The 17,960-nt window shown below is 47.0% G+C and overlaps 1 protein-coding gene across 1 annotated transcript in view; it reads right to left on the reverse strand.

Annotated features, from left to right (window-relative positions):
• Window positions 1-17,960, reverse strand: part of dym (dymeclin) — a 63,685-nt gene that overhangs the window by 34,050 nt on the left and 11,675 nt on the right. Inside the window, exons 7-10 of the mRNA XM_062554118.1 lie at window positions 13,838-13,963; window positions 13,125-13,267; window positions 2,349-2,534; window positions 1,939-2,117 (exon numbers count right to left, since the gene is read on the reverse strand). Of these exons, the coding sequence (XP_062410102.1) occupies window positions 1,939-2,117; window positions 2,349-2,534; window positions 13,125-13,267; window positions 13,838-13,963 (634 nt within the window). The remainder of the gene's footprint in view (window positions 1-1,938; window positions 2,118-2,348; window positions 2,535-13,124; window positions 13,268-13,837; window positions 13,964-17,960) is intronic.

The following is a 17,960-nucleotide window of genomic DNA, read 5'->3' on the forward strand; positions in this document are numbered from 1 at the left end:
CTGCATCAGGACTACTGCGTTTCAAAAAACAGATTCATCAACAAGCATCATGTATGAATGTCACTTTAAACCACGCTGTGGAACAGCTGAACCTTTTCCCCTATGCATTTTCCCAGGACCATGTATTATTTTAGTTCAAGGAAATTGAGAGATCTTTTTTGCAAGTACTCGCATACATTTGTCAGTGCCAGGTGGTTTGAGTGGCTGTTTACTGATGCTGATGATAGGTTAAATACAATCCTCAAAGAATGACTGAGCATGACTAAAAGCAATTTTCAGGCAAGGGCAGGAAAACAAGCATGAGCACACATAAAACTAGTACTAAATGCTTGTTATTAAAGACGTGGAGGGTCTGACCGTACATTTAATAGGCTTTGGCATCAGAATATTAGATTTGGCAAGAATGGTTTCCACATATCCATGACAATTGACCCAGTATTGTGATCTGTTATAAAATGCAGCATTTCATATGGTCTGTGCGATGACCCTCTTGTTTGGCATATATTAGCGTTTTTCTCAGTTGCTGCTGTGCATCATCACTGATACAAAAGGCACATGCAGGTCAGGTGGAACTTAAGGAGATCTGAGTTTTATTTTACCACAGAGGTAGAAAAGAAAAGACTTGAGGAGTAGGGGGTGGGGATGAGCGTGTGTCTCTGTGTGTGTGTGTGTGTGTGTGTGTGTGTGTGTGTGTGTGTGTGTTCATCACATCACATTCTGTGATGCTGCGGAGAAGAAAGGAGAAACTTGTCTTCCAATGATACCTGCTGCCTACCACTGTCCCCAACCCAAAGTCACAATCTCTCAGTCTACATTGTAGCATCACATTACGTCACAACTATTGCTGGACACGCTCAGGCAGTCCGAGTTGACCTGGCCAGTGAGGGATTGTGTAAGAAAACTCAAGACTTTCATAATTTCCTTCTGCGAGATGCAGAGATTCATTTGTAGAGCTGAACACCTACCCAGACCTGGACAAGCACAGGAAATTCCGCTAGCTCTCCACCTACTTACTGGCGGCCCGTTTCTAAGCGTTTCTGCTGCTTTTTACATGACTGCAGCTGATAAGGGAGATGGCCGTGTCTGTGCAGCAACAGCAGGAGATGACGCTCTAATGGAGATGCTGCTTTGAAGCATTCTTTTAGAGAGTGGCTGCTCTGTGCTGGAGTTAGTGCACACAGTGCATAGAGTATGGTGGGGACATTCTACAAGATTATCACTGATCCAAAGGGCACATGCAGGTCAGGTGGAAGGAGACCTGCGTTTTATTTTACCACAGGGGTAGAAAAGAAAAGACTTGGTGGAGTAGGAGGTGGGGATGTGTGTGTGTGTGTGTGTGTGTGTGTGTGTGTGTGTGTGTGTGTGTGTGCGCTCACCAGGTTCTCCATGTCGGTGCGGGACAGCATGTAGGTCCTCATGTTCTGGTTCTGGTGCGTGGGGATGTGTGTGTGTGTGTGTGTGTGTGTGTGTGTGTGTGTGTGTGTGTGTGTGTGTGTGTGTGTGTGTGTGTGTGTGTGTGTGTGTGTGTGTGTGTGCTCACCAGGTTCTCCATGTCGGTGCGGGACAGCATGTAGGTCCTCATGTTCTGGTTCTGGTGCAGGAGTGTGTGTGTGTGTGTGTGTGTGTGTGTGTGTGTGTGTGTGTGTGTGTGTGTGTGTGTGTGTGTGCTCACCAGGTTCTCCATGTCGGTGCGGGACAGCATGTAGGTCCTCATGTTCTGGTTCTGGTGCAGGAGTGTGTGTGTGTGTGTGTGTGTGTGTGTGTGTGTGTGTGTGTGTGTGTGTGTGTGTGTGTGTGTGTGCTCACCAGGTTCTCCATGTCGGTGCGGGACAGCATGTAGGTCCTCATGTTCTGGTTCTGGTGCAGGAGTGTGTGTGTGTGTGTGTGTGTGTGTGTGTGTGTGTGTGTGTGTGTGTGTGTGTGTGTGTGTGTGCTCACCAGGTTCTCCATGTCGGTGCGGGACAGCATGTAGGTCCTCATGTTCTGGTTCTGGTGCAGGAGTGTGTAGAGCAGCAGTGTGGCCTGGTCAGACGTCTGCTGCTCACACAGCGCCGTGTACAGACTGTTGAAGTTGATCTGGAACGTGTGCGGCTGGGGCGACGGCATGGTCGACGTGTCTTACACACACACACACACACACACACACACACACACACACACACACACACACACACACACACACACACACACACACACACACACACACACACACACACACACACACACACACACACACAATAAGAACATATCATTATTCAAACAGTGCATGCTGCTAATGCATAGTCTGTGTGTATGTTTAAGGTGTGTGAAAGGACATGCTTTTCATAGCTGGGCCGTGTGGGACTCACCTTGAGTATTCTTGAAGCTCGTGACTGCCTGCCTGTAGGCGTTGGGGAGCTCTGGCCCATCGGTCAGATTGGCTAGGATGAGCAGCAGGAGCAGGCTCTGGTTGGACAGGGGCAGAGGGTTCTGTTCCTGGTCAAGGCCAGGTTTGCTCCCGGCTCCACCTAGTGTGAACACCGTCCACAGGCCACCTGGGAAAAGACACACACACAGCAGCTTACAATTTAGCGCTTCAAAAACATACACATTGGAGAAGTACTTGTGGCTGTGGTTCTGATTGAGAGTATGAGAGTATGAGAGTTACTTCTCCATGTAAACTAGTATGAGGACACGTGGGGAGGAGGCCAGGGGTCTCCAACAGCAGGCAGGTAGCCCAGGCCGAGTGCTCCTGAGAGCTACTGTAGTCCACTCACACTGGCTCTCCGTCGGCCCCCTCCACTGGACCAGAGTCAGGCGCTGCTGAAGAGAGGGGGACACTGCTGTGCTGGAGCTCCGTGTAGCCCCAGCTCCACCTAGAGGGCATGCAGCTGAAATAAGCCACAACCCTCTGACAGTGAGAGAGTGTGTGTGTGTGTGTGTGCGCGCGCGTCTCTGTCTGTGTGTGTGTGTGTGTTTCTGTCTGTGTGGTTTGAGTCCGATGTCCGTCTCCATTCCTAATGACCTGCGGCTGGCCGTGGAGACCCAGTGTCCAGAAGACTCAGCTTTCCCGGATAAACAGACGGCATTTAAAAGGAAAGTCCAGCATCAGCAGCGCCAGGCTCAGGCTCCCTTCAACTGTGGTCAGAATGTGTGTGTGTGTGTGTGTGTGTGTGTGTATGAGATATCTAATGACGCAGACTGTGGTCAGCGGAGCACTGTGGAGATAAGGGAGCCTGACCTCTGATCTCTGTGCTACACACACACCAGTTGACTAGTTCTACACACGTACACATACACACACAGCCATGAACACTTCCTGATTAGCCCAGTCACTCATGTTCTCTTCCCACACCCACACTCTCTAGGTCTCTCGGTCTCTGTCTGTCTCTCTCTCTCTCTCTCACACACACACACACACACACAAACACACACCTCCTCTGACCAAACTCTGTTTTTGCTCTGTCTGTCTTCCTTCCCATGGCCTGCCACAAAAACAAAATGCAGTGTCTGCAGCGTTGCAGGCATAGGCCAATGCAATGCTGAGCCTTAGCGGGGTTCTGTAGGGGGAGAAAGGCAAATGATGGCACTCTCTCAGCTCAGTTACTCTCCGAGCACCCATGCTCCGATTAAGCTGAGGGGAAAGTTCACTTCTGTGGAGAGACTCTGTGCTCAGTGTAGGTGACACAAATGTGGTCAACAAGATTTGTGTGTATTGACTATTCTAAAGCAAAGGCTCAAGGTAAAAAAACTATTTACACTAATTATCTAATGCATTCATTTAGCAGGCAGGTTTATGCAAAGCGACTTCCAGAACAATCGTACACAAATACTGTGTGTTTGCTCCCTGCTACTAGAACTTCACTGCTGTAATAAGAGGGTCATTTATTCCATCTTTCAGCAAATCTCAGCTGATCTAATCACCAGCAACAATATCTTAATCACTATACATATAGAGGAGTGAAGCAATGCAGATTTGTTTCAGTCGCAGGTGACACAGTGACTCAGCAGCACATGTTTCAGTCGGTGGTGATTGCTGTGCTCACACTGCGAGAGAGCCGACAGAAATGCCAGCAATCCAGCTCAATCAGTCCAGAGTGGGAATGCTAACGGCTATGTTGCTTCTAATTGGACGCTGTGAGCAGGAAAACAAAGTGAACAACAAATTGGAAGGGAATTTAAGACAGATTCCTAAATTTGTCAGGTCCAATAAAATCTTGCCAAAATTGTAGTGTCTGCCTGGCTTAAAAGGTTATGAGGGGCAGAGAAAAGACTGTGCTGCAGAATCACACAATGTAGAGATATTATGTCTAACACTGATAGATTGAGTAATCGTGACAAAGTGTGCCTGAATAGTCGGTGTCTGTACATTCATAATTGGGTTCGTACTCCTCTACAACAATCCTTCATAGGACGTTCTATGCCATGTAATGTGCATAAGGACTGAAGACTTTCCCACGGACAGGAATGTGAGAAGAGGCCCTCCCCATACTGCTGATAGAACTGTTAGGGAGAGCCCACATGCCACACACAGGCCCCAAAGCAGCCCGCCACACACACCTACAGGGGCACATGCTGCCGTGCTGCTTTTAGCCGGCTGGAGATGCCGTGTTCCCTTGGCAGCAAATGGATAAAGGCATCATGGCAAGCGTCCAACACGTCAGATACCAGTCGTGTGCCACCACACACGGAGGAAGAACACCACAGTAAGGCCTGGCCACCAAATGGTACATCAACATCCATGATACAGTAGTCTAATCTCATTTCTCTTGCGCTCCCTCCCTCCCTCCCTCCCTCTCTCTCTCTCCCTCCCTCCCTCTCTCTCTCCCTCCCTCTCTCTCTCTCTCCCGTTCTGTCTGGAGCCATGCAGAGTTGATTATTAATAGCTGGCGCTCTGAACCAGAGCACAGACAGGTATCCTGACAATGTGTGCTGGGGGGAATGGGGGGCCGTAATGGGCGCGAGCGGAAGAATGATTATGATTTTCCTTCATTGTCATTTATTCAGCGGCGCGTGCCGCCAGGACAGACAGAGGCGTGCCAGACGACGGGCAAGAGGGCACGCTGACTTATCGCCATGGTGACAGCACCCATGCCAGGTCACAAGCTCCGTCTGATGATGGAGAGGCAGAGAGCAGACAGCGAGGAGCGGGGGGGCAGGGGGGCGGGGGGGATAAGGGCCAGTCTGCCTCTCTCTGGCGCTGATCGATGCAAATTCAGCACTGGCTGGTTTGACAGTGGGTGAAGTCAGAATGTGATTAGCCACTTGTTCTGTGCAGAAAGATGAACTGTGCTGGGCCAGTGGCCCTTCAGCTGGGGCTGGAGCTGGAGCAGGGCCAGAGAGGAGCAGCACCACAGAGCACCCAGGCACCAGGAGGAGGAGCAGCACAAGGGCCACACTGACGCCCGCCACTGCTTTATATTAACTGGGGGCACAGACAGGCCCACACAGGCGACATAATGTCTGACCATTCAGCCTGGACTAAAGCGCTCACACAGCCAAACTGCCACAGTCATGCACACACAAACTGTATATTTCAAAACAGCACAAGTTCACCTTACTCACTCTCACTCTCACACGCACACGCACACACACATCTCAAAACACGTGAAATACAGCTTTGAGACTGGTGAGTACAGAGAACATTGCCTACTGTACGCCAAATAGCTGGGCTCCCCAGAAAACCCGATATGGAGCAGAAATGTTGTAGCTGTTTGGATTCTCTCCTAGACAGGCCTGCCCGTTGTGACCTGCTACTAATTAGTTTGTGAACATGCCCAAGGCTGGCAAATTTCAATATTACCAACTTACATGCACAGCCCGGAGCAAAGCTCTTTCCAAGAATGGGACGATACTTTGTCACTTTGTCACCACACAAACACACAGTAGCATAGCATCAGGGATACACCAGGCAAGCGAGTCTGAAGTCTGTTTATTTCTCTCTATTTCTATTCTACTCCCCTTCGATGAGCACCACGGAAACGTTAGCAGACGCTTCCTTCCTGTGGGCACACGTTCTCACAGCCCCAGCCCTGCCTTGCCAAGATGCAGCCACAGAAAGACTGCACACACACACACACAAAAACCACACAGTCACAGATGATGGTGCTGTTCAGACACTTGCTACTGAATGACACAAATGTCATGGAATATTCATGTGTGTAAGTGCTTGTGAGGAGTGTGTGTGTGTGTGTGTGTGTGCGTGTGTGTGTGTGTGTGAGAGAGGGAGAGAGCATAGTCAGAGAAGCCTATTGTCAGGGCCTAAGTCACAGCCAGAGGGCTGCCAATGACAACATGGCTCTGATTCAGGGCAGGAAGCTGAGATGCGTTTCAGAGGAAGAATGGCCAACTCAGGGACTGCAGCACTTCCTGCACTCCTACTGTACACACAGGACACACACACACACACACACACACACAGTGAGGGAGAGAGAGACAGAGAAGGATATAGAAACAGAAAAAGAGAGATGAAGGCAGTTAGGGAGAGAAAGAGAGATGGGGGCAGGGCTATGGGGAGGGCAAATAGAGTGAATGCATTAGAGAGAGAGAGAGAGAGAGAGAGAGAGAGAGAGAGAGAGAGAGAGAGAGAGAGAGAAATAAAGCATGGGAGAGGAGGAGTGGGGAAAGTGCTTGGGGCTACGACTTGTTTCTTTGCAGTCCTCTAGCCCAGGTCTCTGGCTGTGCTGTCCAACACAGCCCCACTTCCTGTGTGTGAGGTCAGACGCAGGGCAGGAGGAGCTGGGAGCAGGCCGCTCCACGGCGCCATTTAGGACAGACAGTTTAGAACAGGACAGCAGGGACGCGCAAACACAATCACACTTAGCATGCAGCTCCCGCTCTGGCACAGCATCTACACACTCCATGTCTGCTCAAGAGCTAACCAAACAAACCCCCCATTAGCATGTTTTAATCCAAACCAATGTCCCTCATCACAGAACAGCATCATCCACAATATATACTGACACACTGTAAACAACTCAATGCAAGAAAACTTGCGCTCACAGCATAAAGCCTGTTATGAAATAGACTCTTTTTTTAAGGAGCACTTCACCTGTGTGTATCTAAAGCTTATCTAAGCCAGCGACAGACACTGCACTGTCATCAGTCTGCCTCAAATCTTGGATTCGTCTCAGAGGCCGAGGGACAATGGGAGACCAATTAAAGAGTGAAAAATGTCAGGGTCTGAGATGTACTCAATGTATGAAAGTCAACGTAGCTCTTCACAGGACATTTTCGGCTATTTCTGTGCAAAGCTATACTAAGCCGAACATTATTATCAATTTGATAATATAGGCCACATGTGACATATGGTCCTCAACGTCATTTTAGAAAGCTTGCTTTTTGGAGAAGCCTACACTTTGTTCACTAGGGAATTGTTTAATCTGATGGATGGATAGCATATATGCTATAATTACACAGAGAAATGTTAGTGGGTGCCCATACACAGTATATTTTTACATAATGCAAAAGTTTTGTTAACAAACTTTCACCATAGTTGTGCACTTGAATATCTGCTTGCCGTATAATTGGTAATGCTACTTTTAAAACTAGTTCATTTGTGGTAATCAATAATAATAGAATGCAGAGGCAATTGTGCAATAATATTATGATACATAATCTTTCAGTTACAACTGGCCCTTTGAGGGCAACCATAATGCTGATGTGGCGTGGAATCAACATGAGTTTGGGCTAGTTCAGTCAAATGTATCCATGCCAATACTAGAGATGCACCGATCGATCGGCCGCCGATTGGAATCGGCCGATTTTCACGTGATCGGCCACGCCCGGCGACCGGCCGGTCAGTCTGACACATGCCGATTTTATGCCGGTCAAATGCACTCACACGTACTTGTAACAACATCACACTCACACAGCTGAGTTTGCAAAGTTTGATGAAGCTAGGCCAACAGTCAGGGCTGGATAAAGCGCTAATACTGAGTTTTTCTATGCAGCGAACGCTGTGCTTTGCCATATTGCGTGGAATTTACTATACTAAGCTGTCACTTCAGGTTACAGCGCTCATCAAAGCCCGTCCTTGCCGCTAATTGCGTGCCCACAGCTGAACCACAAGCGCTATCAATAAGCAGCGACATAGCACGGCAGGAATAAACATAGTTTTGCTTCGGTTTGCCAACTTATCATGTATTCTTTCACACTACTACAACAACTAAGTCCGATTTACACATTTAGAGGTTTATTTCATTACCTTTTGTCTGATCACGCCTGTATATTTCTTCTAAATTCGCCAAAAGTTAGCATTCTAACGTGTCATAAACTACCGCGACCGTGATACAAAACATATGCGTGGTGTCGTTGGAAAGCTCCTGCATGACGTTATGCCATCCAAATATGGACACTTCCTTAGTATCCGCAAGCAATCGCGAAAGTTCCAACATCTCAGCCTATGTAGCACTAACTTCAGTTATCAGTATTCTGAAGATATTTACAGTTGGATATTGCATATGGATGTGAGAAGAAAAGAAATAGTGTTCCTAGTGCATTTCTACATGTGTGAAATGAATGTCCCACACTGGGATTACTGCAGCTCAAGAAGACTTGAAGAAGAATCTGTCTATTCACATTTTTCTACCAGCCATTGATAAGTTGATTACATTTCTAACATGTTGTATTAAAAAAATATATAGGCTAGAAAATAACTCTTTGTTTGTGCTGTAAAGTGGTTAGAAGAAATTAAATCGGAATCGGCTAAAATCGGTATCGGCCGGTCAAACTCGATGAAAAATCGGAAATCGGAATCGGCCAAAAACTTGCAATCTGTGCATCTCTAGCCAATACTCCTTGTCTCTGTCACAGACCTAATATTCGAGATGCCTTTTCTCTGCAGTCCAGTCTCTTTCATGTCTCGTTATGTTGTTTTGGTCTTGTGTGATGTGCACCGATGGAAATACTAAGGGATAGTATGTTATTGGGATAGTGTGTTATTGTCCCATTTATTTTTCAAAGCGGTCTTGATGTTGCTGTGGTAACTGCAAATGATCTTCCATAATGGACAGCTCATCATTTGAGTGCCCTGGCAGGTCCAGGGCAGCACTGAATAGGGCAATACTACTCAGGAAGCTGAATGCTTGGTGAATGTTTCAGTCACGCTGGGGGAATGCCAGATGAGCACTGTGGGGGGACGGATGAGGAAACACGGAGTAACGCATTAGAGCAGTGAGGAATACTTAGGCCATTTCAAGGGAAGGTTACGACAAGCTAGTCTAATGAAAAACTAATAGAACACTGTGGTTACAATGGAGAGCAACAAGCACAACAAAAGCAGCCCGCCACAGGGCAAAGGGCAGACTTCATTACCCAAACACATGACAAAAATCACAAAAATACTAACAAGGACATCTTTCTCGTCCTCTCTATCCAGGTCCCCCGCTGACAGTCAGCTTTTGTCCAGAGGTACACAGAGCAGTTCTCCTCTCCTCTCCTCACACAGGGCTGCCAGCACTCGATACTAATGACCAGCAGAGTGGCCACCACGGGGGTCCCAGCCACAGTAGGACAGCATTCTACCCAATACAGTCAAGAGCAATTTTCCTCCCACAGCATGACTTCTGTGGTGTGTGTGTGTGTGTGTGTGTGTGTGTGTGTGTGCAGGAAAGCAAGAGCAACAGAGAAAGAGAGCAAAAGAGAGAGAGAGAGCGAGAGAGTGAGAGAGAGAGAGAGCGAGAGCGAGAGCAAGAACGAGGGAGAGAGCGAGAGCGAGAGAGGACTGCAGACACACAGGCTCTGGGGGATTAGGCAGAAAAGGGGCATCAATCAGAGAGCACAGACAGCCGTCTGCTGATGGCCTGCTGATAGGCGTCTACCGCCGACAAAGAGAGGAGAGCTTATCTGTGGGAAACCCATGACCGCCTTTCCATTGGCAAAAGCCCACACTCTCTTTCAGTCGCTTGCCTTCCCCGTCTTTGCCTTTTGCTCTCCAATGTCACCAATTTGCTTTCTCTTCCTCACCCAGCGCACCACGCGCATGTCTATTCTCTCTCCCTCGCTCATCGATCTCTGTCTGGATGAGTCCCAGAACATGTTCTCCCACCAAGACTGACTCGCTGTCCACCTCCTCCTGTCTGACCGCCAAAGCATTCGATTAAAAACATTTCCCGTTTTGAGTCAACGTTTTCGTGAAAAGCTAAGAACTTGCCCCCCTTTGGTGTCCCGCACTGCTGCTGGCTGAGCCTCCTCTGTGCCGCGCTTACGCAACGCTGCTGCAGGTCACCCTGCAAAGGTCTCGCTCCAGTCCTGCCGCCGGGCCTCCAACTGGACATAGGCAGCGGCTAGTGAAACAAACACTCCAAAACAAAGGGGGTGGAATGTGGAGTTCACTGGGCCCTTGCTCAGGACTCTGAACTGCAGAGCGCTCCCAGCTTTCTCCAAGGTCCTCTCTCTGTTCCCTGGAAGTTCTTCCTTCCTGACTGGCGGATCACAAAGCCCCCTACCTGCTTCCCTGAGGGGATGAGTGGGAAAGCACATGGCCTGAATGCCAATAGGCTTCTTTTGATCAGGAGCCAATCAACACATCGAGAGGCAGAAAAAAAAAAACACACACACACACACACACACACACACAGTCAGGGTCTGCAGCCGGCTGCAGGATGAGCAGTTATCAGTGCCAGAGGAGGAAGCCACGCTTATGAATGGAGCCACCAGAAGCCTGCTACAGCCGATTACAGTAAGCAAGGTGTGGTAGCACAAAGACTCCTCATTAAAGGCATACGACACGAGATATAGAGAACATATGGAGAAATATCTCTGCTTTAACGGCTTTATGGTGCTGTGCATGATTTGGTAGCCTGATGCAATGCCGGTTGGCAATAGCAGGACGAGGTTCTCGTGCTTTGACTGAGTTGAGTTTAATTACAGCCAGAGCGGAGCTGTGGCGGCTGGATGACTGCAGCTGAATTATGGGGGACTGTGGGAGACGCTGGACTGTGGCAGTCATGGAAAAGCTCTCCCAGAATGCAGGGATAAAATAATAACAGCTCAGGCACAGCATGTGGGAGCTGTCTGCGAGAGGCACATGGGAGGGGCTGCCACTGTTGCTGAGGAGAAAGTGAGAGAAAGAGGGAAGGAGGGAGGGAGAGATAGATAATGAAGGGAGTGAGAGAGCGCAAGAAGAGAAGAGAAGAGAGAGGGCTGGAGACAAAGGAGGAATGCACAAGCAAAAAACAGACAGAGGGGAGAAGAGACGCTATAGCGAGCGGGAGAAAGCTTACACTCAGATGAACACGGAGAAAAATACACACGTTGTACTCTCGTCCACTGCGACTGGGTGGACATTCCAACCTCAGTTGACACTCACATACTGCTTTCTGTGCTCATCCCCCTCCCTGCCCACACACACACACACACACCCCTTTGCAACGTTTACATGGTACGAACACAAATCACACACTCAGAAGGAGCTTTCACAACTGGTGCAAATGAAGACGGTGTGCGGCTGTGACCTCCCACTGAACTCTGCGTGCTATTCTGCAGTGTGTGCTGCACCCCTCCCACCACTAGCACACAGAGGCATGGGGAGAGGGGGAGAGGGAGAGAGGGAGAGGGAGAGAGAGGAAGAGGGAGAGAGCGCAGGACTGAGGGGAGAGAGGTGGAGAAACCTTTCAAATCACACAACATAAAGGGAGACGCACACAAACACCACCCATCATAGTCTCCCCTGGCACGCCACACTATTGTTCACACGCAGCAAACATGCATCTCTATACCATTTGTTTCAGCCAAAGGATGTCTGTGGTGTCACAGGAACATAAAAACACATCGAAAATGTCTCTCTTCACCTATGGCTAGGACTGCTACATTTCTGTCATGACAGATCACCCAGTGTTTCATCATCTGTGACTGCAGCAATGGGGGTGACATTTGTCACAGTAATGATGTCTGGCAAAGGAGCAGGGGGATCAGACAGACACGCACGCACGCGCACGCACACACACACTCACACACACACACACACATTGAGGCACATGCAGGCACATACACAGACAGGCTCTTCTTTACTGCCTAGCTAGGGCAGCTCCAATATGTAAAATTCTGTATTTTTGCTATTCCATAGTGGACAGGTTATAAACAGTACATTCCATTCGTTCGATCAAATAACAGAGTCTGACCACAGAATCACAGAACTATTCCTCAGACTGAATAGGTTCAAGAAACACAGCTAGCCACCTAGAGCACAATGTAACCTGAGGAAAACTGAAGAAACAGACAGTGGCTCCCCATAAAATGTGCCCTGCACAACAGGCCTCCCCTCTGCTGACATAAAACATGCTGCTTTAAAATAGTCATGCTTATCTGTCAAAGTCACTACAATATGGACTGTGCTAAATTGTGTTACCTTTGCTAAATAATACCCAATTCAAAAGCAATATGCATGATATTCTCCTACTGATTTGTAGGTTAGTGATGTCCTCCTCAAATAAACTAGTCAACAGTACATAAAGTCGTCATCACTAAATCCTGAAAGCGAGAACACTGCTTTGACTGCCGACATAACATAACCATTAACTGGGCACCTAGAGCTTGGTGTACTCAATTACCTGAAGTGGCAGATACAATTACTCATACAATATAGCTATCCTTCTTATCTGCTTACAAATGCACCACGTTTTATTTTGTCACACCATACTTAAAAGTGTAGTCCAATGGTGTGCGGTGATCCTTTTTTCTTTTTTAAATAAATGTTGTTCTTTAGAAAAACACGATTCATGAGAATACACACGCCTATGTTAAATTCCCATAGAGGTAGGCAGATTTTTATTTCTAAGGCCAGTTGTTTAATTGATCCAGGGTACTATGCATCCTGATAAAGTTCCCTTGGCCTTTGGAATTAGCCCACATAATCTCATACCCTTCACCATACCCAGCAATTGACATGGTTTTGTTTCAGTTAGTCTAATTCCTGGTTTGATTTGCATTGGGAGATGATCTTATGGATAGAACCTCATGCTCATGCCAATCTCATGGCAGGGCCCACTATTCTGTGAGCAAACTTTACTGGATCAGTCTTTGCACTGGGCCAATGATGTATAGATACAGGCAAATACGCATGCCCCTTACGAGCAGACACACACACACACACACACACACACACAAACACACACATTAGAAATTGTAAGCGTGGAAACACTCACTTGCTACCCCAGAGGCCAGACCGTAAAGGATGCCGCCTCCCTCTGCCTGTGACTGGAAAAGCTGTGTGTCTGGTGGGGGGCTCTTCTCCTGCCTGATGAAGTTATACAGCAGCGTCTTCACCAACCGGCTCGTCAGCTCCAGGCTGACAAAAACACACACAAAGATGAAGAAGACATCTTGGGGTTCAGAAAGGTTTAGATGAAACTGATGAGTGTCTGTTTATGTGTGTATGTGTGTGTGTGCGTGTGTGCGTGCGTGCGTGTGTGTTATAAAACTGTTGCTTATGTCACAAAAGACACTCCTAAAATATACTACACACCAGCAAAAAAACACAAATAACACAAGACATAAGACACAAGACACAACATTTCAAGACTTGGATAGAGCAACAAAGACTAAAATATATATTTTTAGAAATGATTAAAGTCAATATTTGTGTTTAATGCAATACACTACTTAATGTAACAGCAACATCAGTAACAGAAGCATACATGTATTTGTAAACTGTACGATATGAGTCCCTTTTTAAATATTATGTGAATCCTGATTTTGACAGGAATCCTAACAATGCTTCCAATGCTCTTCCTCCACCCCGACAATCTCAAGGGATGTTGGGCGTGGCTTTCCACGGAACAACTTGACCGCTGTTGGCTGGACTGCTAGTCTGTAGTGAAGTAGGTGCGTGTGTGATGGGTGTGGCCTGCTGACTCACCACTGGCCACTCATCAGGCACTTGTAGACGTAGCCGTCCCTCAGGACCTCCTTGCTGAACAGTTGGTAGGACAGCAGCACCAGCAGTGTGGTCACGGCCTCAAACAGGATGCTGTAGGTGATGTCCCTGGACGCACAACACAACACAAGCAACAGGAAGTTCATCAAAGATTCCCCTAAGGCAGCAGCATACAGGCAGGAAGCGGTTCATCAATACTACTTCCAGAATCGCACAAACGGAGATGGGGACTGAGGGAGCTTCATGGGAGACTATTGAAGCCACAACTGTCTCGAGGGGCTTTGACATCTCCAGTGTGGCGCTTCCTGGGTCAGAGGTCGTCATCCAAGGTCGTGGAAGCAACAGAGTGGAAGCACTATCTACTGATAAGAAACATTTCGGCTTACACATGTGTTCTTGTTTTGGTTCAATGCCAGCTATTTGGCTGTGAGAACAATATGGCAGCAACACACACACAAGCTGAAATAACTTCCTGACATCGGCCTGAAAGCAGTGAGAAAAAACTTTGACCAGTGTGCAATGCAGGCTATGGATTTAAGACCCCTACTCTGGTTAACTGGCACCAATTCCAGGGGAACTTTGGCAAGCAGCTGCAAATGGCCACAGGGACTCGGGTTCAGAATCAGAGCCGTTGTCATTACCTGAACCCACCCCATTTCTGTCTCCCACTCACTTCCTGTCGCTCTTCAATGTCCTTTCTGAATGAAGGCAAAAAGCCAAAACGTATCCTGGAAAAAAACTGCCTTCCATTCCACCACTATTTACACCTTTTATACTGCTCATCATGATGATGGTGGTGACTTGAATGAACTGCCTGACTTTATGTTTGGTATCCTGACCTCCTCCACTGATTCCTCTTTGGCAATCTCCCAAAACACTTAAGGTCTGCATTGTTCTCCTATTTCCTGTTCAGCTCCAACAACCCTGCCGCTGTTTCCTCCTACCGTGATGTCACTTGGCATTTCACTTTCTGTAGTTGACAGACTTAGACTTTCACTGTAAAGCTGAAATTGATTTTGCTGTGTTTCTGCATCCTGACTTCACGAATAGCTGCAGCGGACTGGCCCCTCATAGTCCACTATATCTGCTGAGTGTATTTAAGCTACATACTCTAAGGTCCAGAGACTGGGGCCTTCAGTTTATAATGTGATAATTGTGAAATTAAGTACATTAGGCAATCAAATTGCAGCATTCACAAGAATATCTACAGGCACCCATTTCCCACTCTATATATTTTCAACTCTGAAAAATATCATCCACTGAACAGGGGAAAAAAGCACAATCTGGTTGAATCACACCTCATAACACCATTACTTCAGAAGCCCTGATAAACTAAACAATGTCTTTGATTATTTGAGTTGGCCAAGACAACAACCATGAAAATCCCTCTGTTTGTACCACGAGGGTGTTTGCTGAACGTCGAGGGTAAAAGCGTCAGACTTTCTATCTAACTTCCCCCATAATTATCCAGTGAGCACACAGTTAAGAAATCAGAAACACTGTAACAAACTCAGATAGTAGGACCATTCTGAACTTGTAAACAATGGGGAATGTTGGGCTAATGTACACAAAATTACACAACTGTTCCATTCATGGAGCAAGATATGAAATAAAAATAGGAAGACAGACAAATAACAAGAGAGAGAGAGGTAGTGCAAGAATGTGTATGAAAGAGAGGGAAAGAATTCTGAAATTGCCCATATTTCCATTGCTAAATTAGGAAAGGAGACTGATTTCCAAACAACGATATTGGTGCATGAAAGGATCCTACTTTACTACAGCTCAGAATCACTCCATGAATTCTTCTTAAAACCGGTAAGCTTACCTCCGACTTTACTGTCCAGTACAACACACACACACACATGCACACTTCCCTCTATGCTTCATACAGAGATTGCAATCATCATCATCATCGTACTCTTGGCTTAATGTTCCTTCCATGATGAACAGGGAACACCACAAGGACATTCCTGGTTACAACATCCCCCTACAGACTCCTCATGTCGTGAGTGAATCATTTGTATTCATGAGTGTGAGAGAAGCAATCTGCACCTAAGCATGTCTGCCTGCACTCTCTCCCACACACACACACACACACACACACACACACACACACACACACACACACACACACACACACACACACACACACACACACACACACACACACACACACACACACACACACACACACACACACACACACACACACACACACACACACACACACACACACACACACACACACACACACACACACACACACACACACACACACACACACACACACACGCTCTCTCTTTTTCCGTCACTCTGCCCTGCTTGAACCTCCATAATGAGATGATTAAATCTGCACGGACATCAAACCCATCTCTCTGTCATTTCCTCAACAGCCAATAACCACAACAACCATCAACTTCTCACCAGGGGAAAGATGTCCTTTACTGCAATGTATTACAAATCCAATGAAAATGTACACACACACACACACACACACACACACACACACACTATCTCAACATACTGTCATAACACATACACTTTATTGACATGAAGTGTCAGAATGACCTACATTATCATGTCCCTTAAAATTCTCCCTGAGTGGTTAGGGATGCATAGTGCAGCTCTCAAAACTGGTGTAGTCCTCCATAGCTTCTGTTGATATGTTTGAGAAGTATTTACATTTATTTCATCATTACATACCTGAAATGGCAGCAGAGATTCAATGATAAAACGGACTATTCTATAGCTTAGTCAGCAGGTATGATTAAGGACAAAACTGATGAGTGTGACTTAAGATCAAATATGTAAACTTGCCTCTCTCCCTCCCAATATCTGATAATTTGATCTTCTGAAATGGTTTGATTTTGCCCCAAAGTCATACTGATGCAAGGGGCTACAAAAGCATGGCCCAAAGCCCATCTTTGCATGTTCCTTAGAAATGAGGAGCTGTCAGTGGATGAGGTCACAGTTTGTTGTGCTAAGTCATGCCACTGGTTCACTAGCCACATATACTGTAGGTACTACTCTGCACTGTGAACATGAATTTAGCTCTGGAACTATACTCAGCATGATTTAGTGTGTCGATTCTGTCTGTGAAATAGACACAACTCCTTATCACAGAGACAGTGTCCTTTTGACAACATTCCAATCACAGTTTTTCCTTCAAAAGACAAAATGTGTGTTAGTTGAGGAGGGTTGTTTGCTTAGACCTTCAGTTACTTGAAAGAATGGTCATCAATGCTCAATGCTTTCATTTATAATGGCGAAATGTTAGAGCAGCGGTAATGTTACCACCTGAGTCGGTCAGCCCAGGTCCCGGAATAGGAAATGATGAGTCTGTGTCGCAACTGCTAAATACTAGACAACTTTAACTTAATGTTGATTGTGCCTTTAGTAACTAATTCAATTGAATTGTTATCATAATTGTAAAGGAAAGAGAGGGAGTTAAGCAAAGTGAATGGCGGATGAGTCAGAGAGAGTGAGAGTGCAGGTGGGAATGAAAGACGAAGAGAGCAGACATGACCTTCATGCTCATAGTGAGAGAGGAATGCACCAGACAGAGTGGCAACCAGAGCACTCACCACCACAGTGCTATAGTCAATTCAAGATGCAAAGCAGCTCACACCAACAAACCCCTCGTTCTCACCATCTTACTCACTGCAGCACACTCACAAGAGGAAATTCACCACTGAGCAAAACCGGCTCCAGGATCAGAAGTCATAGATAGTTGAGCCCTGTTAAAGAGCCATCAGTGTTAATCAGATCATGGAACTTCCCTTTTCAAACATGAACAGCATGGGCAGGAGGGCTAGGGCTCCCACATCAAAGGCTCGGAGCGAAGCTTGTGTAAGTGCGCTGTGAACACAAAGCCCACCTCCCCGCTCCCCTCCACGCTCTCTAGCAACACAAACAGGCCCGACTGAATCGGGAACACAGAAGCGAGTATGGGAAGGCTGCGGACACAAGAATGTCTTTGAAATGTACACCCGTGCAAACGGACAATCCTGGTCCAGCCCAACAGTCTGGCGCCAATGAACTTGCCAGAGCTGCCCGGCCAATAAGCCCACAGCCCCCAGCCAACCAGCAGCGACATCAAGATACC

Source organism: Sardina pilchardus, chromosome 14 (assembly GCF_963854185.1).
Source record: "Sardina pilchardus chromosome 14, fSarPil1.1, whole genome shotgun sequence".
NCBI classification, from domain to species: Eukaryota; Metazoa; Chordata; class Actinopteri; order Clupeiformes; family Clupeidae; genus Sardina; species Sardina pilchardus.